The sequence below is a fragment of the Nanorana parkeri genome, unplaced genomic scaffold (genome assembly GCF_000935625.1).
Source record: "Nanorana parkeri isolate BGI_ZX_2015 unplaced genomic scaffold, ASM93562v1 scaffold105, whole genome shotgun sequence".
Classification (NCBI taxonomy): domain Eukaryota; kingdom Metazoa; phylum Chordata; class Amphibia; order Anura; family Dicroglossidae; genus Nanorana; species Nanorana parkeri.
This window is the reverse complement of record NW_017306373.1, coordinates 555,484-578,933: the sequence shown is the minus strand read 5'-3', so window position 1 is coordinate 578,933 and position 23,450 is coordinate 555,484. Positions and strand designations below refer to the sequence as shown.

General features: G+C 38.7%; 1 protein-coding gene across 1 annotated transcript in view; it reads left to right on the top strand.

Moving 5' to 3' along the window:
- The window catches only part of NFATC1 (nuclear factor of activated T-cells 1), a 205,708-nt gene that overhangs the window by 77,019 nt on the left and 105,239 nt on the right, over positions 1 to 23,450 (top strand). The window contains exons 5-6 of the mRNA XM_018553005.1: positions 2,423 to 2,595; positions 6,957 to 7,097. Coding sequence (XP_018408507.1) covers positions 2,423 to 2,595; positions 6,957 to 7,097 — 314 coding nt within the window. The remainder of the gene's footprint in view (positions 1 to 2,422; positions 2,596 to 6,956; positions 7,098 to 23,450) is intronic.

Here is a 23,450-nt window from a genome sequence, read left to right as displayed (position 1 = left end):
TCATTCTTACCAAGTTATATCGAGATTGGACCCAAAAGATTGTAAATCCCTTAGGGCAAAAAAAAAACCCATCAGAGTTCTAAATTTTGATAAATACACTAGTTTATTTAGAATGATTTCCTTCTCACTAGAGCAACTCCATCTTTATATGTGCCCTAACTATTTTTACTCTTCATTACCTAGTCATAATAGGCATAGTAGTCCCATTGGGCATGTCTTTTTTTGCTTCAAATTCTTGGGATTCTCATTGGCGAACTTGAGTATTCAGATCTTAATAAAATAGGGTTTCATTTTGATAATCCAACAAATATTCACATTGGGAAAGGTAGAATTTTCCAACTCCTGTTGGGGAGTGGTGTGACTGAATATTCTGAATTTGTTTGCATATTTAATTGCCACTCAATCTAAAACAGTCCTTTTTAGAACTAATAACTGTTTAAAGCATAAACATGATTTGGGTTTCAGATGTCTAAGTAATTGAATATGAAGCCATTTGAAAATCCAGCACAAATAACCACTCTTTTTTGTTTTTTTTCTTCGAACACATATACAAATAATTAGAGTAGACTTCAAAAAGAGGCCTCATGTCATCCTTATCTTTTGAAATGACAAATTCATGACTTTAGCAGGAAATGCCGTACAGGCCTACTTGGTGAATACAGAGTTCCTGACATATAAAAATCGGTCATATTTCTGTTAGTAGTAAAATTATTAACTGAAAGATTTATGACAGCATGTACTCAACATTGATAATATCATATCCCTCTCATGACTTGAGGTACAGCACAGTTCCTTCATGGTGAAACTCTGCACCAGCATAGAAAAAACATTTTGTGCATACTTCCAAGCCTTGCCTCTGGTGTCCTTTAATGTAAAACAGTTGAAAAGTACAAAACCTATACTATAGTGTTTTTGTTTTTTTAGAGAGGAAACTTCCAAGAACTTTTTTGCTGTTTAAAATGTATGTAAACCAGAAAAAAAACTTAATATATTGCATCTTAACAGTCCTTGCATTCGTTTTCTTAAGAAGAACAAGCTCATGTCCCTAGGTGGCTATGTATACTCTACTGTATCTATGAAGGTAGCCATGGTTGTCACCCCGGCTGGACTTTTTTTGCCTTCGTTCATCTCCATTACATGTGGAATTAAAAGATTGGTAGTTTACAAAAGAAAGACATGATTGTTTTATATTTCTGTTTAGCATGCAGGAAGTAACAAGGGCATTGCATTTCTGTCAAGATCAACAGGTATTTTCTGTACTTCTTGAAAATGTTCTTAGCCTGAAATAAATACGAATGCAGCCACCACATCTAAGGCAATAGGTTATATTTTTTTCTTCGGTTTAGTTCGCCTTTAATCAGTGTAACAAAAACACTTGTGTGCCATCTATGGAAGTTTAAAGAAAACTAAAAACAAAATCTAAGTGATCACAAAAATGACTGTTAAGGAACAATCTCATGTTTAGTGCAATTGATTTGGTCTTGTTCTCCCACCTCCCCTCTTAATTGATATGAACATAAATGTTCGACTGAACCAAACATTCCTGCTTGTAGAGTGTTATGCTGTGACAGGTGCCAGGGGGTGGCCAGATCATTCCTGCACAGCCAACTGCCCTCCAGTGTCTCATGTGGACTGGTATTCAGTACGGTCTGTAGTGGAGAGGCTTGCATGTTTTGTGTATCTAAAATGAAACATGCTAATTGGAATAGATGCCTTGCTCTGAGACACTCAAAATGCTTTAGAGGTCTGTTACCAGCATTTTACTACCGTGTTTCCCTGAAAATATGACACTGTCTTATTTATTTATTTTTTTGCACGAAAAGACACTAGGTCTTATTTTCGGGGGATGTCTTACCAGGCTGGGGGAGGAGTACTCACAGGCGGCGTGCTGTTGCTGGTCCCGGTGTCGAAGTTGGCGAATGATATGACGCTTCCATCGGGCGGGTGGTACACTTGGCCCGTGTTAAAAGCCCAGAACATTTTTATGAGCAAACGCCTCCAGGAATAAAACTTGACGCTTTCCCAGAATTTTAATTGCTACCAATCACATTCTGGTTCCCATCGCCAAAAAACAGTGGCTGTGTCGTCCTTTTTTTCCATTCCAAAAGAACCACCCCTGTTAAAGGGAGCAAAAGCAATTAACGGGCTATGCCAGGGAGGTGCAGCTAATGGCTCTTGGTGCAAGTGTCTAGGAAGTGAAGACTGTCTTTATGCGCTAGAATTACAATTTAGGATCAGTTTACTCCCGATCAGCAAATCCTACCATGCTTTTTGTCAGTCTGTCCTTTTAGTTGCATAGCCAAACATTGCATAAACATAATTTAACATTTCAAGGTATATACCAAGAGATGTATTGTAGCTGATTAAATTTGTACATTGTAATCTGGCAAACTCTTAACACTCTGAATTTCTTTTTGAACAGTATTGACTGTGCCGGTATACTGAAGCTGCGCAATTCTGACATTGAGCTGCGAAAAGGGGAAACTGACATTGGAAGAAAGAACACTAGAGTGCGTCTGGTGTTCCGTGTTCACATTCCACAACCCAATGGGAGAACGCTGACACTGCAAGTGGCATCCAATCCAATTGAGTGCTGTGAGTTATTAATTCTTTAAAGCATATATGAGCACCACAATATGCTCCTTGATCCATTCTGGCTGTTATCATTGGGATCTGATTCATGTCACTATTCTGTTTCACAGTTGATGTAGTAAAGCAGGCCATACACTGTTATAATTTCTGTTTAGCCTGCTGGGTAAGCAAAAAAAACATAACATAGTTCTCCATACACTCTAAACCGTGTGGATGGCTGAATCTCCCTCTGTATCCAATTGGCTGCTGTCACTGTTCGCCCGGAATATTCTCTTTCTGAGTCTATGCCGGATGGAAGGTTCCAGACAGGGGCATCCACTGTGCAAATGTAATCCGGTTCATCAAGAACTAGCTGAAATTCTCTCTGGTTTATACCTACCTCCTAACAAGAGATGGTGAGACTCCACATACCAGTAAATAGCATATGTGTGTTTGTTTTGCTATTTAGTAGCTGTGAAAGTGGATATCTAAAAAGACATATTCAATGATGTGTCGGGCTCAAGTTACAGGTGAAATGCAAACAAAAAGAGTTGGCTTCTATTAGCGTAAATAATAACTTGACACCCCGAATATCTAAGGAATTCAGATTTATATTTTGATTATGATTTTAAGTGAAGCAGGAAAGCACTTTTTGTCTTCATTGGGCATCATATTTTACATTATTCACATTTCTTATGGGAAACATGAGGCAAAGTTTTTTGGTTGTTTTTAAAGGAAATGGTTATCCCTAGATGCATATTTCTCAATATGTGCGTATTACATGGAATTTGTTGTTCGTGAATGGATAGAAGCCAGTATTATTTTATTGGAGCCTCCCTTTCCTTCACATATAGCTCTGCTCGTACATCCTGGTTGTAAACCATTCACTCATTGTAATACCTAAATGTTTTCCAGGGAAAGCCCCATTAGGTACAGGAAATAATATTCTATAATGAAAGGTAGATTTGCCACTGTTACAACTTTTAGATGAAAATTGCCAAACCATTTTCTTTATGCAAGCATAGGTTACAAACAATGTAGTCTAAGATATGGCATGTTAAAAGCACATTGTGTTTATTTTCTGTAAACCCTAACTTTGGTTATTTTTGCTCAGGCTCTGCAAATGTGCCTTACAGTACTGTAAATGTGCCATATAAGAACTGTGGTAACACTACAGATGATACCGTACACAGTCCTGATATGTGACATTGTCATTATGAGTGTTTTCTGCATGGCAAACTTTTGCCTATGTATAGTGTATATGCTTCCTGTACAGCCTATGAAAATCATGATCTTTTGATACAGTTAAACTACAACTCCAGTTTTAAAGATACAAAAACCCCTTCTCATTACCTATATAAACTACAGATATTATAGAGGACTTTCATTCTTAAGTGGGAAGGATCTGCCTGCCAAATCACATGTCTAGTCCCAGTACTCTGATAAGAAACATTTTGCGGCCCCAGCATCCTACAAGATGCACAGCACTCTTGCTTATTTTATCAGAAATTAAAGTGACATGGTGGTAAATCCAAGGGCATTACAGGGACACCTGCAGTTTTTACCTCCTAGCTTTGTTCAGCCTTCTGGGGAAAGCAATTACAATAGCAGAGGATAGAAGCACTATTTGCAGTGTACTGTTATCATGGTTGCAGTGAGATAACCTTTAAATATTATGGCAGTTTTAGAAAATCATTGCTGACTTCAGTTTGAAATAGAAAAGTGATTTCAATGAATTTAAAGTGTATGTAATCCCAAACTTCTCTTATTTGGTCTCTTAAACATACCATTGAAAGTGTTATGTGTTAAATAAGTGCAAAAAGTGTATGTTGATCATGTCAGAAATTCAGAGCTGTCCTCTGCCTGTGTTATCTCAAAGAGCCTAATTAGCCCTCCCAGCTTATCTGGTATTGTATTTTTTTTAGCCCTGAAAGACTTGAACTTACAAAAAGGCATATTTAAATGTTACAATTACTTTTTAAAAATGAATTTTCCTTTAAGTGACGTATAAACCTCAAATTATCCCTAATGTATCACCCATCCTGTTAGTTTCAAAACAATTTACTAAATGTTCTGGTATCTCAAGAAACCACTGCAGCAAATGCTTAACAATAATTTTAAGCATTTGAAATGATGCAATTTAATCTTGCCTAAAGTGAACTTTTCCCACACCTATTTCTAGTAAGCTACCTGCATAATGTCTATAGCTGCAAAGGAATCCTCTTTAAAGTGCCACTGGAGCCTCTAGAAAATCTTAAGCAACTACCAGCTTTCAGAAAAGTTGATATTTGCACATGTCTGGATATGTACCCCCTCGTGACACTGTTTTGGCACCCAGAGAATGCCGTTTGGAAGAGGCATGACTATATTCCCAGTATCTCAGATGTGCCGTCTTACCAGACGGCACTGGTAAGGTCGTCTTTTGCATCTTAATGCAATTTTGAACACCTTGATTAATATAGGGCTTTTGATAAAGCTAGCCGAAGATGTTAGATAGCAAATTGACATGCACACATAATCTTATCACTAAAAGAGAGGCACCGAAGCATATTGGCCGAAAATCTAACTTTGAGCAAAATGCCGAAAGTACAATTATTCGGCTGAAATTGCTGTGCATCCATAGTTTCTCATCTCCCTGCTCAGCGCTGCTCTGTGTCCCCTCTGACACAGAGCAGTGTCCAGTGGGGAGAATAGAAACTCTCAGTAGGCCAAGCGGGGCGGAAAGGAGAGCGCTGTGAGCGTGTCACAGGAGGCCGAGCTCTTCTCCCGCCTGCCCTGCTCGGCATCCTGTGACAGCCGAATGAGTCAGGATGGAGAGTGGTTACAAGCACTCAACTAACAGGCTGATCGCTGAGTGCTCGTAACTAATTGATGATATGGTATGTTTACTGTGTCCCCAATTATGAATGAACAGGAAGTGCTTTACATCAATTTCTGTTCATTCATTCAAAATCACAGTTTATAAATGGACAGGAACACTCAGTATAGAGGCTTCCTGTTCATTCATAACAGGGGCTGCAGAAAAAGGGATTGAAGACTCTGTATCCTCAATCTCTGTATCTATTTCACAAGGGAAGTATCAGGGGTCTGTTTAGATGAATAAATACAATGTAAAAAATAATAATTTTTAAAAAGGTTAGAAAAAAAATAATTTTCAGTTTCAGCCTGGCAAATTTTTTCTTTTCGGTCTGAAAATTCAATTTCGGTGCACCTCACTAAATCATATTTTTAGTAGAGGTGTGTTCAGCCTAGGTGTGCATGTAATATAATAGAAGAAACCAGAAAAAAATAGCCAGGCATCCACAAACGTTGTTCTTATCTCAAACAGTGCTAATCACCCACGTAAATCCAGTCTGATCATTTATCTGTTCTCCCAAGAACAATCTGGTGAACATTTCTGATCCTAATCATCTCATATGTGTAGGTTTACTCAACCATTAGCAGCCAGATACATTTCATGTTTTTTTATTAGTGTGCCCTTTTTAATGAGGAATATCAGGGTTATAAGGTCTCTGGATCAGGGCGAATCTTCCTTCATGCAGAGATTCAGCTGAAAAGTTCTGACTGTGGCACACTTCCACCCCCTAGGCATCTCTTTGCAGCCAGCTGGTTGAGGAAATCTCAGACATCAATGAGGTTGAAGCTAATTTTGTCATTGCTAAGGCACTCAAAGAAGGCATGGTTATTTAGGCAGCTAAAGCATTTATCTGTTTTGCTTCTGTGAATTACAACACATTGGTTATCTTTGCAATTACAGTATGTTTATAATTGAACCCAAATTTACCCCTGATTTGTTACCATCAAGCGTATGCAGCAGCACAGTACAAAGGACAGTGAAAATGTTCATACTTTCATAACTTAAAGCAACTAGTGGCACTGTACCATGAACATCATCTTTGATTTTTGTACGGCCTTAATAGTTTTTTTGGCTAAAATTAGGTACCTCGGCTTATATTCGGGACGGCTTATACTCGAGTATATACGGTACATTTGTCCTTATGCTTAGGCTAGATGCATTCAGTTTTGAACAGCTTTTCTGTGATCATTGAGAACCTGGAGGTATTTGACTATGTTTTGTATGAGAAATACAAGTTTATCCAATGCATATAATTGATTCTCTATAGTACGATATGCCTGATTCCCTTTCGTGATAGCTAACAAAAACTACAAGCTGGCTAGTAACTGACTACAGGCTTGTGAAGCCACAAGCTCCCAGTCTCTAATAACATGCATTGTGCACCCTGTTCGGTAAGCATATCTATTGCATTGTGTCACCACTTCCCGAGCACTTGTGTATAATCTATATTAGGGATATTGCTATATTTACTCAGGGCATTTGAAAAGCTGTTGAGTGATGCTTGTATTATATTTCACTTTCTTTGTAGCCCAGCGGTCTGCTCAGGAATTGCCTTTGGTAGAAAAACAAAGTATTGACAGCTTCCCGGTGATTGGAGGAAAGAAAATGGTTGTGTCTGGCCACAACTTTCATCAGGATTCCAAAGTCATTTTTGTTGAAAAAGCTCCAGGTATGTCCATTTTAGTTTGTTTTGTTGGCAATATATTCTCTCAATTTATTTTTTGATATTTCCTCTAATGAATGCCTACTTGTCACTTAGAAGCCTTAAAAACATTTTAATGTAAACAGGAGTAAAGACAAAAAAAGAGAAAAGGTGCCTTTCACTCGTGTTGTATTAAAGTGAAAAACATTTATTAACAAGCAACAATTGATATACTCACACTACTCTAAAAACAGTATGCATCCATATTGTCAGTGACAAACTCCATAGCAAAAAGCTGATCACACAAACCGTCATGGAAAATGTCAGCACTAGCTGCTCAGACAGAGTGTTGTGGCTGAACACATTTTTGGGATACACAGGGGTAAATTATAGAGAGCTGATGGCAGAAGGCTCTAGGACAGGGATGCCCATAAGGTCGACCGCGATCTATCAGTGATCGCTGCTCTCCCCATCGGTATGCAGCGGGGATCCGAGAAGAAGTTAAGGAACCGGCGGGAAGGGCTTGCGGGTGCAGGCGATCGCACTGTGGGCGAGGGGCCTGCCTGCGGTGCCGTTGACTTCAATGCACCGCCACAACCCCTCCCGCCCCTGAATGCAGGTGTTTTTTCGTTGGTAGATCTCATTGAGCTTGTGAAAAGTAGATCTCCCGATAAAAAACTGTGGGCGCCCCTGCTCTAGGATGTTAGTCAATTTCTATGAGGCAATCTGGGTAAGATGGTGCAAAAATAAAGTGTAAAGCTCCACAACCAGTTTTCTTTATAAACTAAAAATGTCACAGATAAGTAAAAGGTGAATGCTGGTTATTTTATTAATGCACCTTAAACTTGCCTTTTTATTGAATAATCCTGTAAAACCTTGGCGACATGGGAGTTTTTTGAATCGCAGACATGTATGTCTCACTGCCCTCAATGAGACATCTGGCAGTCAGTGATAGGCCTATGGACAAATTTTAAATAGCCCACATCTGATACATTTTGAACCATCCGTATTTGTGTAGCCTTGTATCAGATATGGAGCGATTATCTTCTTTACTAACTCTCATCTTTGGAAGTCTTGTGACAATTCAGACACAGTTGTGTCAGATTGCTGACTTCATGCTTACATGAACAAACCTATTGGCTAAGGGCTTTGATTTAGAGAATTGTAATCAGCACCATGCAGTATGTGGGGCCAGGCTCTTCACTCTTGAATTCTAGCACAATGTTTTACACAGTGCACTTTACGCAGCTAAGGATGTCTTGGAGATTGCACATAAAAGAGCTTTACCAAGAATTGCAATCACTGTTCTACAGTGTCACTATTATGCATTGGGTGGGGTCATTTGTGTCACTCAAAATTTATAAGACAAGTCATGAGTGCTGGGGGGGAGGGTTGTGAAAGGAAGTTGTCAGCAGTAAATAAAAGACAGTGGAGGCAGCTAATGGAAGAGTTCTGGGAGATATTAGGAATTTGTCAGACAATGATGTTATCCCTGAACCCTACTGGACACAGCAATGTAGTGCCCAAGATATGGAACACCTCCATGTGCACTGACCTTTTTTGGGCCAGTTGTCCACAGAATTCTGGATTCCTGCAAACAAGGCAGGTGGTTTGAAAAACACTCTGCTGAAATAAAGAAGGCAGGCTCAGTGTGGTTCCACTGCATGCATTTTAGTGGTAAATCTTGCCAGCCTCTCCCACATTTCACACATTCCTATTTGCTAGTGAGACAGCCCTGCATGAGTGATGGGCCAGTAGGAATGTGTGGGGTCAGGGCTCATCGGCAATCTATGACACTACCTGGAAGTGTCCGAGCAACACCTGATAAGGATGCTCATCATTCTGTTGAAGCAGATGATACTCAAATCTGCAGCAGTTGTGTGCATGGACCCCTAAGTGCCTACACATCATACCTGTCAAGAATTTTTAATACTCATAAGTGACAGATTCTTATTAAATCTGAATTTCAGGCATGGTTACAGATAAATTAGATCTCTCTTATTCTACATATCAATGCAGTTATTTCCTTTAAAATGTGCTAGTGCTTACTAGAAGGCTGTCTCACTTCTATCATTACTAATTCATTATGCACAGTTTTTTCAGTGAAGAGTGCATTACTGGGTAGGTACTAGGCAAATGTACTTCAGTATAATTAACACTTATTTCTGGCATGGGGAACATTTTTACATCAGCCACATAGTCCTTGAAGAGGATGAACCTGGAGTTTACTGCCAGAATAGTGAATGAATTAAGCATAGGTGATAGCAGCAGCAGCAGTCGCCCAATCTATGGACAAAAACAATAGACTGATTATAGGCCGGTGAGTGAGTCTGTTGACAAAACCCAAAAAAAGACATGACCGGCATTGTACAATGAAGGGAATCTATTTGTTCAGTTAAAATTGGAAAATGAAAGAGAGAAGCTGCTTGGTTGCCATGGACAACTGCTCCAGATTCTGCCTGCTCCAGTTTTGATCAATTCCCTTGAATGTGTTTATCACTTTTGTAGCTGAATCTTAGTTTGCAATATCAGGGAACAGCTGCGTGTTCGAAGGCAACATGGGTTCAAAGTGAATCCTATGGTTCAAGATTCGCTGTCCTAGAGAATTTATGCGCAGAATCTCTTGGAGAACTTTTTTAGACCGAAATGCACAGAGTGACTGATGTCTTGCATGAGACTGACATCTGCACAAATGCATAGGGCACACTGGCTACGTGTATGGGATGCTGATGGTGTGGGCTTAGTGTCACCTTAGGTGGAGCCTTTCTTCTTTCCTTGTCTCAATATCAGATTGATCCTCTGTTGTCTGCCTTCGGTTTGTAGCAAACTTTCTTGTCCTGCTTTGGATTTCTTATGTGGATTAGATTTGAGAGCTGGTCCTTCTGCTTGTCCTCTGTTCAGATGATTCCATCTTTGATCAATCAGTGATTGTTGCCCACCCCCCATTTGGACTGCTTTTGGACTTACCAAGGGTTTCTAAATCCCTGTGTCCCTCATTGGCCCATGAACAAAATAAGATTTTTGTTCCGCAGATGCTGCAGTGCCGTCCGTCCGTTTTTTTACTACGGGCGGACGGCAAGAGGTTAAAATCTTTTTCTTTAAGTCCATTGAGGGGTGTAGATCTCACGCCTCTGTGTTGTCCTTGTGTGTATTTCTTTCTCCTGAAACTGAGGCATGCTAGGTAGGGGAGGGGCTAAACAGAGGCTGGCTAACAACTTGTCTCTTTGCCAGTTTTCCAGCCTCCTGAATTCTTGTCTCCCTTAATGGACTCAAATATATTTTATAGTAAGGACGCCATTTATTTTAATTTTTTTTTAAACCGAAATGAATAAGATTAGGATGCTGCTGCTGCACATTAGCCAAGCTAAGTATAAAAGGAAAACAATTATAATTCCACAGCTAATTATGCTTCCAGTGTATGCTGTTGCTGAGACTGTCTGTAAAACCCATACTGTTCTGTAACACCACATGCAGTTTTAAGACATCCCCCTAAGCATGTTATTTAAAGATGTTGTGTATCATGGCAGCGTCCAGCTTCCCATGCCTTTTCGACAATAGTTTTGTCTGCTAGCCCTAAAAATTTCCAAAATTTGTAACACGATTCACCCTCCATAGACTTCAGTAGGCTTTGCCTCCAAGTTCAGGTTTGCCAAACTGAACAAGATTCACCGAACCCTTGGTGAATCAAACCAGGCAGACTCGCTCATCGCTATTAAATTTAATACACTTGTTAAAAAAAAAATCGTCAGTGTTTGTATGCTAAAAAGCTTTAAAACCACTATTACTACCTTACTTGTTGCCCATATTCTTGAATATTGTTAGCAAATCCCAGATTCCACTTGTGCCAGGGTTTTATTTGCTATACATGGATACAAATACCACTCTCAATCAGCTTCTAAGCACAATGTCTTGCAAATAAGAAAAATAGCCCATAATGATGGGCAAGTTTGTGTTTCAGCTAGACATTGTTAGCATTTATTAAGCTGCAGATTCTTCTTTGAAACTGTTCTGTATTTTATTCATAGAAAATGTACTACAAAATATCAACTTTGCTTCTTTTGTTTATTAAGTTACTTAAGTTATTCAGTTTTTTTGTTTTTAAGTAGCTGTTTAATAGACACACAATTTATACAATTTATATTCAATAATGTATCTCAGTCTGAACTTTTCAAATTGTTTTGAACAGTGTGCCTCTATTAAGTGTATTGTGAAATCGTATATTGCAAATAATTATAATGTGTTATAATTAGGAGTACCTACTATGGAATGGGATTCTATTCAGCCCACTCAACAGGCATTAAATTCCAAAGAAAGGAACTGAAGAGCGGACTTCCTTGGTCTGGTCTTTTAAAACAATGCCCTTTTTAAAATACCCTGGACTTGACCTGTAATGCCAATTAATGTTAGACAAAAAAAATCTTGCATATCCAATGGCGATGCATCATTCTACAGTAATTCTTATTTTAATTGTATTTTGTGTGCAGCCACTTAAATGCAATTGAAATAAAAATATATAATAATAGTAATTTTAGTTAATTAGCCAGCTGCAGTATCTCCGACAGCAGGGTGTTTTCTTGTTACCTTCAAGAGTAAAAACAACAGAGGCTGGTACCTGACACCCTGCATATAGCGGCTGGGGGTACTGCTTTTCATCTGAAGACTAAGGGGATTTGTTCTTTGAAAATTAAAATTAACATAAAAGTTAATAACATTCCTAGTGGGCTTCAGCTAATAGAATTAGAGCAGGCTAGTCATTATTATAAACACCTTGGTAAAATCAAGCAAAATAATGAATGCTTCCTTAGAAAATGAAATAATCATAGTAGGCAGACTCAGAGGTTTGTTGCTTGCTATTTTGCTGTTGTATATAAAGAAAAATCAACATTTTAATGGGTAATTATAATCTGTAGTGGCAAACTTTAAAAGCCTAGCAGTAGGGGTGTAATTAGTCAAAAGGAGGCAGTAGAGAGGGCAATGAAAGAGGTCAGTGACTTCTATTGTTAACCAGTTCTAACCCAAAGGTTTTGCATACGGTGGATTGGCAAGCATTGACAACATCCTGTTGATTGGGACCTGGAGGACTGCAATCACAGACACTCTAGAGGTTTGAGTCTGTTTACAGAGCATAGAAACACTAAGGGCCTTATGATATAAAAAGCCTGTGGTATAAAAAGCAGAGATGTTCAGTAACGGTGTAGCAGCCCATCGGAAAAAGGCTTTCATGATTCTGATTGAATTAAACTGCTAAATCAAATGTCAGATTGGCTGTTCCTAATAGCTGATTATCTGGTTTGCAGACTATATTTCTATTTGCGTTATGTTGGTGCAGTAGTAGACTAATAGTTTATTCACACAGCACCCTGAAACCCTGTCTTCCATGCCTAGCTAAGTAAGAGGAAATAACGGGATAGAGGGTAGAGTAGGACAGCATAGTGAATCATTGCTCTTTTTGTAAAAAAACATACATCAAAAAGTATTCTGCAATGTTTTCCATCACACTTTCTGATGTATGTTTTTTGCAGGCTCTGTGTGCAGTTGATATGTTTTTGCATAAAGAATGACAGTTCTCTGTCTCTTTCTCTCTCCTGTGTTTCACCCACCTCTCATTATTCTATTTTCTTAGCGAAATGGGATACGATGGGGCAGTGAACCAACTGATGATGTGGACATAACCTTATTCAGCAGTGCACATCTCAGTAATGGTGTGTGATATACAGTAATATATAACAAAAGTCCCCCCCCCCCACACACATTGAGACCTTTTGTTTTAAAGAGGACACATAGAAAATGTGAGGAGAATAAACTCAGATTGGCTGCTTTGGGCTACATTGTTGTTTGCCTTTTCCCCATTTCTCATAAATGGTTCTCAATCCCTTTTTGTGATAGGTTTGTTCTGTTCATGCTTTGTACGAAGGCACACTTATGAAACATTCATGTTTTTTTGAGAACCCAAAAACTGAATTTGTCCAGTGCCAGCAACAGGACTAGCCTGCTACTAATTAATATAATTATAATTAAATAAGTGTAACTGTTTAACTAATAACACTTGGTGTCAGTGTATGTACCTGGTGTACTACAGTAATTATAGTCAGGGTCAGGGTATGTACTCGGTGTATTACAGTACATACTATCGTTGGCAGGGTATGTATTCTGTATTAAGCTAACAACCATCAGTGCCAGGGTGGGTACTCGGGTGTATTGCACTAATAACCATCAAGTATCAGGATACATACTCAGTGTTTTACACTAATAACCATCATGTGTCAGGGTATATATACTAATAACTATCACTTATACTAATAAGTAGCAGTGCCAGGGTACTTACTCAGTATATTACACTAATAACCATCAGTGTCAGGGTGCATACTGGGTGTACTCTACTAAAAACCATTGGTGTTAGTGTATGTATACAGTATATTACACTAATAACGATCAGTGCCAGGGTACATACTCTGTGTATTACATGAATAACCATCAGTGTCGGTGCATAGTGGGTGTATTCCACTAATAACCATCAGTGTCAGGGCAGATACTCTGTATATTACAGTTATAACTATCGGTTCATCTTAGTATTTTCTAAGCCATTGACATGAAGCTACTATGCAGATAAGGAATTCTGACTTCATTTTGACCTCCCTGATCTGCATTCTTGCTCCAGGCCTTAAAGTATTGAAGCCACAGAAAGGCAACTAGCATCAGGGAGAGAACAGCAATGACAGTCAATATATTTTTCTCAGTACAAGTTTCCTTTAATGAATTAAATTTAGTTTCATCATTTGCTCTAACTTGGGTTTTATCTAGTGATGGTGGAGTTCCATATTTTAGAGCTCTTACAACCAATTTGCAACTTAAAATATAAATGGCTGTCTTGCCCTAACCTGCGTACATTGAGGTGCTGACGTTGTACCATCTATCCTTGCGATTGTTTATCATAACCCTGTATTGGAAATGTATTGTTTTGGTACTATGTACACAAATTTCTATCCTTACGATCTCCTTTTTTGTATGTAATGTTCTGTATACTGGCTGTACACATAAGGGCTAAAATCCTGAAACAATTATTGAACAAAAAAACTATTAATAACCGACAACAGTGAGAGTGGATGACAGCATTTACCTGTGTGAGTGCTAGTTCAATCATAAGTATCTGTAACAGTCTTTTTTCTTTTTTTTTTTTTCTTTCTCTCTCTCTTTTACGTAACTGATATGAATACATATTATTATGTTAGCAATTCTTTGAATGTCACTAATGCAACAATGAAACATAAGCAGATGCCGCCTTTCTCTTTATCCCGCACACATCACATTTCAACAATAGATTTTATTGTGCTGGTAATGAAGATCTGTGCCTGGGCATTTAGACACTGTAGTTACCCATATGACTTGTATGTTGTGATGTTGCTAGAATTTGTAAGTCCAATATCTTTACTAGCTGGAAGATGAAGGTATTGGCCGTGATTTTGCACTGTTACACCTTGACTGCAGGTCTGACAATAATCCATGTCTCTTGTAAGACAAACTCTCAGCTGTTGTACCCTCCAGAGGCAGAGCATTATCCTGCTCCTTCAATAGGGAGTCTCTGTTCTAACAATGACTCACTCTAAGGGAATCCCAAATGAACAATCATGTCAGTGCTTGAACTTGGAGGCAAGAGTTCTGCCTTCTCACATTAACCCTGTGCATTCTTGTCAGCTGTGTTATGACTAGGAGGACTAAGTGTATATTTCCGGAGCAACTTTATTAGCCTCTAGTAATAAAGTACCAATTTATTCAGCGTAATGTAATGAATTCTACCCAGATGACTCATAATATTAGATTGAGGGATAGCAGCAGTGCTTTGACAGTCATAGATTTTTTTTATTTGATACTTTTTCAAGTTAAGATGAACAAACACCAGAATAAAAGATCACATTGTATTATGGTGCCATAGAATGCAGAATTACTGTAGGGAGCATGAAATGCAGAAAAGCACACATTGAAGCACAATAAAGCACAGAAAGCTAAACTGTGTGTTAAAGATATGCATGAAAAATGCAGCAGTTTTATAATTCTACTGTATACGTCCAGCTTTAATCACACTGACCGTCTTTCTCTTTTTATAACAGCCAGTAGGATTTTTCTAGCAATCACATATATTAAAGTGAATGTGCAGTCAAAATGTGAAGGTTTGCTATGTAATACAGGAGATTCAGAAATGTTAATTGTCCCTAAGCAGTATCCTAAAAAATAACAGTGCACTTGGTATGCGAGTGTGCCTGGGGCCTATAGCTGTGTACCTGCAGTTTAAGATCTAAGGCACTCTTGCCTCAGACTTCTAGCTTTGGGAGATTTGGATTGAGATATGGTGATGTCACTACTGTGCTGCTTACTGTTGCTGGAAGCTCTGACATGAGGAAGCAAAACCCTGCCTCTGCTAGGGGGGCGGCCTTTACACAGGGATGCAGTGCAGAACAAGGCATTGGAAGTCAGTAATGGGAGAGAAACCATAGCCAATAATGATGACTAGTCCTTTGTCTTATTTGGTACAGTTTCCAGAGTTTAGTTCCACTTCAAGAGACATCACTTTAGGTTTTTTTTTTTAAATTGTTTAATTAACTAGCAATAATTTCAGGTGCAAAGTGCAGTACTAAGCAGCAAACCAACAAGAGTTGAATTAACTCTAATCAGATAAATTAAGAAATGATTTCTAATTGGTTTCTGGAGTTTTAAACTTTTCAACTTCTTACTGCTATTTGCAGTGCTTTATAACTCCATATTTTCATTTTCCATTACCTGTTTCCTATTTATGTATAAAACGTCCTATCTGCATCCTATTTTTGTATAATAAAAACTTCCCTCCAACATATTTTATTTTTACTTCTTGTATAATGTTTACATTTTGCCTAACTGATGAATATACACATGTATTGTATTACACATGTCTGGAGCACAGTCTGCTAAACATTTTGGTGCAAAGCAAAAAGAAAACGGTTTAAATGTATTATATATTTTGCTGTTGCTATGAAAAGGTTCTGCAAAATGTTCCAAGTCTTTTAGCCTTGAATAGAATTCCAAAATTTTAAAACCATGTTTATTTATCACTGTGATTGCCCTAAACATTTCATATTGACCTGTAGCTATACCAATCAGACTCCTCTTTCATCTTCAAATTGTCATTTTTCAGTACAGGCTTGGACTAGATTGATTACAGTACGTGCAACACAGACTATGGCATCTCACACAGCATCACTGATAAGCGTATGTCTGTATTTATTAGGCTTGCTATTTTATAAAGAGATCATTTCAGATAAGATGTTCATGTGCAGCAGAGAATTTGGTACTTTTGTTTCCCCAGTGTGGATTTCAGCTGGTTCACATTAGTCCTGGATACCCCTAATTTAGTAGAAGAGCTGAGAGGATGTTGGGCATTTCTTTTGAATAACTAATATAGCACAGATGTTAATCAGTGCCTATAGTCTCTGATGACTATATCCATCTATCCCAGGTACAAACGTTACACCTGCTCAGCTACTAATGATACTACTTGTTGATAAGTATTGTATTTGAAATAATACAAATGTTTCAACCTTAAAACCTGACAAGGTACTTAAACTTTATTAAAGTTAAACAGGGAAAAGATAAATCCATAATCGTGCTCTCAAGGACCTGCCATTTCAAGGTAGAGGAACAGTGCAGACAGCAGTAGCACGAGAACCTACACCATAGCCAAAGCTATGCTATGTGAATGGGAACATGCAATAAATATAAAGTAGGTGCTATCCCATTTTGGCTGAAAAGGTGGAAATACACTTTAAACCTGTGACCTAACGCTAATGTTTTAATAATTTACCTTTTCCTAACCTTAGCCTAGCCCTAACGTTGAATCCCCAATACGTAACTTTAAACCTAAAATGTAACCTAACACTTCCCTTCCTTTAACCTAACCCCTCATTTTGACCCCTATCCCTTAACTTTAAGTCCCTAACACAGAGGCAACTCATTAAAATTCATACTTGCCTTGTTATTGGTTTAAGTATAGGACCACCTGGTCCGTGTGCCAAAAACAAGCTTTGCTGCCATCCACACCAACTGTTTCATTAATGTATTTCTGTGCTGGTTGCTGCAGCTGTTTTTTTTTTCCATTACCGTTAATTGCTATTAAAAATAAAACACTTTCACTTTTTTGTCATCCTTTTTGCATCTCAGTACAACTAAACTTCTGCAGCCTCTTTGCACCCACTTCCTGTCTACATAGATGTTCTCCAGCAATGGCCGCATGGCATTTCTCATGCCTGATGGTGACAGTAGTGGACAAGGCCTCTGTAATGTGCATTTAAATGGCCTCTTGTAGGCTCCACGGGAAGCCTGTATGAAGGTGACAATGCTGGAGCACAATTAGGAGACCAAGACAGACCGTTGTCCCCCTTGAGTAAGGACCTTCATAGCAGAATTGCCTGCCATTAATATTTTATTGAAAGCTGCATATTTAAAAATATTGAAAATGGCTTTTAAATCTATATTAACATGTTAAAACTTGCGCTGCCTGGCGGAACGGATGGGGGAGGGAGCGGGTACAGCTGGCTCTGCCTTTAGATAGGCAGAGCCAGCTGTCCGTCAGGCAGCTGGGCGGATCCCGGCACAATTGTCGGAATCCGCTTCAGCTGCGACGTCTCAGTATACCGCGAGCAGCAGCTCGCTGTATACTGCGGCGTCTCAGTATACCGCGAGCTACAGCTCGCGGTATACTGAACCTTGGGTGACGGGAGGACGCTAGATTGTGTCCTCCCATTACCCTAAGGAGAACTATGGGGAAAAGACAACCCCCATAGTTCTCCTTTAAGTTATTGATTGATTCATGTGTTATGCATTGTTTATGATGAAGGGTTTAATTTGATGTTTATATGGAAGTTATACAGATTGATCATTTGAGCACTTTATCAATATTGGACACATTTATTGGGCACTATATGAGCACTTTACTCTGATTTCAGCAGATTGTTGGATAGCGCAGTGCACAGATATACAGTATATATACTTTGTGGGTGACATTTGTACACTATTAGCACAGCAGCTAGTGATTTACGTCCATTATTGGAGCGCGGATTTAACAAGTAAATTGGATGTGTGGCTATAGACTTAAGCCATGGCGGCATAATGCAATCACTGCCCTAGATATATTAGCTGGTACACACTCAACACCTACCTGTATGTAATACTACCCAGCACTGGGATCAACTCACATAGGACTTTTGCCCTATATACCAAGTAGTGGCTTTAAACACTTACCGTAATACAGCATATACAGTATATATTTTGATGTGTGATTTATTTGTGGAGCTTATAACTCCACACTGTGGCATTGTGGACCCATTATATTTGTTTATATTTGAGGGAGGGAGGTTAAGCTTCAGCCTTCTATTATGAGCCGATGGTGGAGACTATAACTTTTCCTCTAAAAACTATATGGTTGGGTCATACCCATTAAGAAACTGATCCTCTACCTATTCTTGGAAATGTTAATATAACAATATTCAACGGCTGAGCAATCTGTTGATACAAGAGCTGTGAATGTATGAGCATACTTACAGAAAACCTGTAGATTTATAAGCACACTTTTTGGCACACCCAGTTGCTTGTGTTCGTCTTTACAGTTGTTAACATTTTAAATATACCTGGACAATTCATGGATGGATTGATAATGTGCATATTATTAAAACAAGTGATCCTGGTCACCATCTAAATATATGTTTGAACACATACAGTTTTGAATAGCTATTGGATTTATACTCAATTGATTGGCATGCCTGTCAAGACAGTTCTTTAAATGTATCTCTGGGTATGTATGTGTTTTTTATATTCATATGTGTAATAAAAGCTTTTTTAGTAACATGTTTTAGATACAGGTACACTTATGTATTTTATAGATGCCTCTATTTTGGGGACATTTTTGTTTTGCTGTGTTTAGAACCATAAAATCTGTGAATTTTGTGTATCATATTCTATTCTTAACTATACTCTCTAGATGGTTTAATATTTTATCTGTAAGCAACATTTTAAACTGTAAAATGTCCCTGCAATTTTTATGCAATGTTAGAAGCTATGGACAGCTTTTAGAGTTAACCTTGAGATTTTAGATTACTGTGTGATGAACTGGCACTTTTCACACATGATCAGCAAAATGTGCTAAAAAACAATAAGGGCCAACATACGATCTATGTGGGCTCAAAATATAGCACAGACCATTGTGATCCTGTAGCATAAGGCATTCGTTTTGTTTGCCAGATCTGACATAGAGGTAGAACACTTCTTAAAGGGTCAGTTGTACAGCGTTAGGTAGATGCTGGCCTTGAACAGCTTCTTTGATCTCTTAGAAACTTTGGTGGCAAGGTCTTCAAAGTTTCTGACTGCCAAACTTGTGCATAGTATATGTATTATCATACTTCATATTCCTGTTGACTGTGCTGCTGATGCCTTAAGAGTTCCCTTCACCGGAACTAATTGGTCAAGCCCAACCCCTGTAAAACAACCCCGCACCATAATCCCCCTTTACGTGGCCTACCGCTTCCCAGTTCCTTCCACCCTGTTATATAATACCACTAACCGTTGAGTGTGGAATATTTAGTAGCAAGGAAATTTCACGGATGGACTTATTGCACAGGCGGCAACCTATCACGGTACCACACTTGAATTCACTGAGCTCCTGAGAGCAAATGTTTGTAGGAGCAGTCTGCATGCCTAGGTGCTTGATGTTATACACCTGTGGCTATGGAGATGATTGGAACACCTGAATCCAATCATTTGGAGGCGTGTCCCACTACTTTTGGCAATATAGTGTATATTTACTGGAGCTTTCATTTGTTAAAAGTAAAACTAATGACTCCTTTTATGTCAGTGTAAACAAGTATCAAATTAAGTTACTATGTGATGCACAGGCTCTATAAAGTAAACGGAAAACTTTCTTTACCTTCCCTGACTGAGCCCTTTCCTCATTTATTTGTGTTCTTATATGCTCCCCCTTGCAGACACTGTAGCTCACAGTGGGAGGGTCTCGGCAACAGAAGCAGTGCTGTCAATCCACAAAGCAGTGGGTGGGACTAGGTGTGACCAGGTGTTAATTGCTAAGCTAGAGGCGTGTTAATCAGTGATAATGCTGATAGCCACGCCTCTGCAGCATTTTTCATCCCACAGCAGTGCAAGTAGACATAATTTGCAAGAGAGCGGCAACTCTGCACTGAATTTGGGAGCAGTCAGCATCGTTGTTGCACCACCACACCGTCACAGAAAGCTGCATTAGATGGACCTCAGTGACGGGCTCAACGGGTATTTGTGGGACTTTGCAGGGGGAATAAGGGAAAACTGTAAGTGCAGTTGCAAATATTTAATTTTGTGCTACAACACATTATTTAATGGGAAGCCATGGTTCTACTTAAAATATTGTCTGCATTGTGTAGCTGAGTGCAACTAAATGTTTTGTTGGAGATAGAGTTGTGTTTACCCACTTGAGTACTATCCTGTATATACCCCTTCATTACCGGGCCGTTTTTCAGATTTTATTGCTTTGACTGATTAAACTTGGTCACTGTACCTAAACTAATTTAACATTTTTCCTAGAGCTTTATTTCGGTGGTATTTTTAACTACTGTTTTTCCCAATCCGTTGGTAATAAGGTTAAAGCAGACATGAGACCAAACTATGAGCATTAAAATATTCCTAACAAGCAGTAAATAGACTTTAAAACAAGCCTTCTCTCTGGGCTCTGTTACTGAAAGCACCATGCCATAATTATTCTCAAAGCTTGCAGTGGAAGCTTCTCAGTTTTACTTTGTTCCCCCTTTCGGCAGTGAGTTGGCTGGGGGAGTCTGCCAGTCTTCTATTCTCTAATGTAAACACAGATCAGGTGTAAGAGGGGAGGGAGAAAGGTGCCGAGAACTTATTTGAATAACTGTCTCTGTTGTGAACTTTGAGGATGAATTGTTCCACAGTGGCTGTATCTACAGAGCTCTCTAAGAGGTTATTTTAAAGCGTATTTACTATTTGTATATAATATGCCAATATTTCAATGTCCAAAGTCTGACTACAGTTTAAAGGGATACTGATTGCAGTGTCCCTCAAATGGTCAGTAATTAAAATTCCATGCAACTTGCAGTAATATACCTTATGTAATATGGACTTTAGGAACACTATATTGCTGCACTGGGCCTTGTGTTGGGCTGACGACATTGTTTTGAAACTCCAAAAGCATACACACATTTCTGTACTTTTGAGTGGCTTTACTATGGTGGTGGAGTCTTCCAAGCCCGCTTCAGGCTCAAGGATTAAGTGCAGAATCTCTTAGACTGATCATGCTGCCTTGTAAGCTTATATTCATGCTAGAGTGCACTACTTTAAATACATGATAGTTATGTTGGTAGAAGTTTTGAATTATTGGTAATACAAGTGGCTGATTTTATTAAACAAGTAAAGGGGAGGTATATTACACACCAACCTGTGCAGAGTGGAAAGTAAAAGATGATTTTTCTCTTGTCTGTAAATTACTTGAGTAAATTTCTAATATGTGCTTTTCCTTCGTATAATTATTTGAAGCACTGTTTGTCACAACTGAGTATTGTGCAAGAACAGCTTTTCAGTCATGGTAGTATTTCCTTTTAGTTTGTTTATTTGGCCCATTCTGCTCTTTCTCCCCTGAATCTTCGCCATAAGCATCCCTTTATTTTTTGGTAGACTGGAGTAATCTTTTGCTTGCCAACAGCCATTATTTAAATCGCAGCACAGATGCAATTGGAGGCTTAAGATTTCAAGTGCTGTTTTGACGAAGTGTGACGCGAGCTGAATTCTGGCCAAGCTCCATTTGGTAAGAGATATTACATTCTTCGAGGTCTTTCCACACTCTTCCCTTTGCCAGTAGCAGTCACAGTGAGGAGGCTGGTGGCCAGGAGCGTGTCATATTTCCACTTGTAATCAAAATGTAATTCATGTAAGAAAATATACACAAACACTAACATTAATTCATTGAAGCTGTGCTGTGTCAGTCTCCATATCATATACTGCTAGTATTACCTTGAATCCAAAGTAAATACAGCAATTTATATAACACCAGCTTCTTAAGCCCAGCATGAAAGGTCATACATTTAGCCAGACAGAATCAAATATGCGTTTCAAAACATTGTAGTTTGGATTGGACATCTCTACTAACATGGCTATATGGCTAAAACTATTTTCATTAGGTCTTTTTTAAATTCTTACTTTTAATGCGAATGTTTTATATGGAAAATACATTACCTTGTTTGCTTGTACTCACAGGTTGAAGTTGGTGCTTAGTACAGAGAAAGAGAGAGATAAAAATGACCTGTATGAAGTTTTTTTTCCTCTATGAATGTGTTTTTCAGTTTGATTGATTTTTAGATATGGTTTTGAAGTATCCTTTTGTGTTCAAATAAACAAAGATGTTTGATCTATAGGAAACACTGGGCCTCTTGCAAAAAAGTTTCTAAAGGGAATTAATTTCTTATTGACCATAGGAACCATTTAGCTTGTCCTTTCCTGAAGATGCAGGCACCAAGAACCCATCCACTCATAGATATTGACCTATAGTTTTATAAACAACCCCTTTTTAGCTTGTTTATTTTTACCCATGCCGCTCTTTCTCCCCTGAATCCAAATGCATAAACTTATGCATTTGGGTCCTAAAAATATGCATGCAAGCTACTTGACAGGAGCATGACAGGATAACAATGCAGGAGCACATTTGGGAGACAATTGTCACCCCATAAAATGAAGTATATAAACATGAATCTTCGTGGAAGGATGACCAGGTATTCTTGTAATGAAGTCTAAAAGAAGAAAAGAGACAAAAGCACATTAAAAGTGTGTGACAGTGTTCAGAATAAAAATAATATAAAAAGCACTCACAAGGATAGGGAGGGATAGCGCCTTAATCAATCATGCACTATTCCTGAAGGGTAGAACCCAATCCTCACTGTGACATAAATGAGGGTATTGCATCCTCTGGAGATACCCCAACCATTGACATATGTATTGGGGGAGCGATTAGGCTAATGATAAGGAAGCAATAAAAACGCCCAGAAAACTGATCGTGCGTAAAAACTAACACAGCTTTATTAATACACAATAATAAAAATATTGCACTCACAGCAGTAAGTGGTCAATGGAGCCAACAGTCAGGGTAGGCAGTAAGATAGTTCAAAGTCAGTGAGGACCAGCAATCCGGCAGAGCGTTCTCTTCCCAGCTGACAGGTGCTATACAACCTTTTGTGTGGGTTTAGGAAGGATCGGTGATGACACAGTCCAGCGATTCCCGTCTGCACTGATAAGGAAAGTCCCATGGTATGGAAGGACTCAGTGGCGGGGGGATTAAGTAGCCAGGTGGTACCTTTTTTTTTT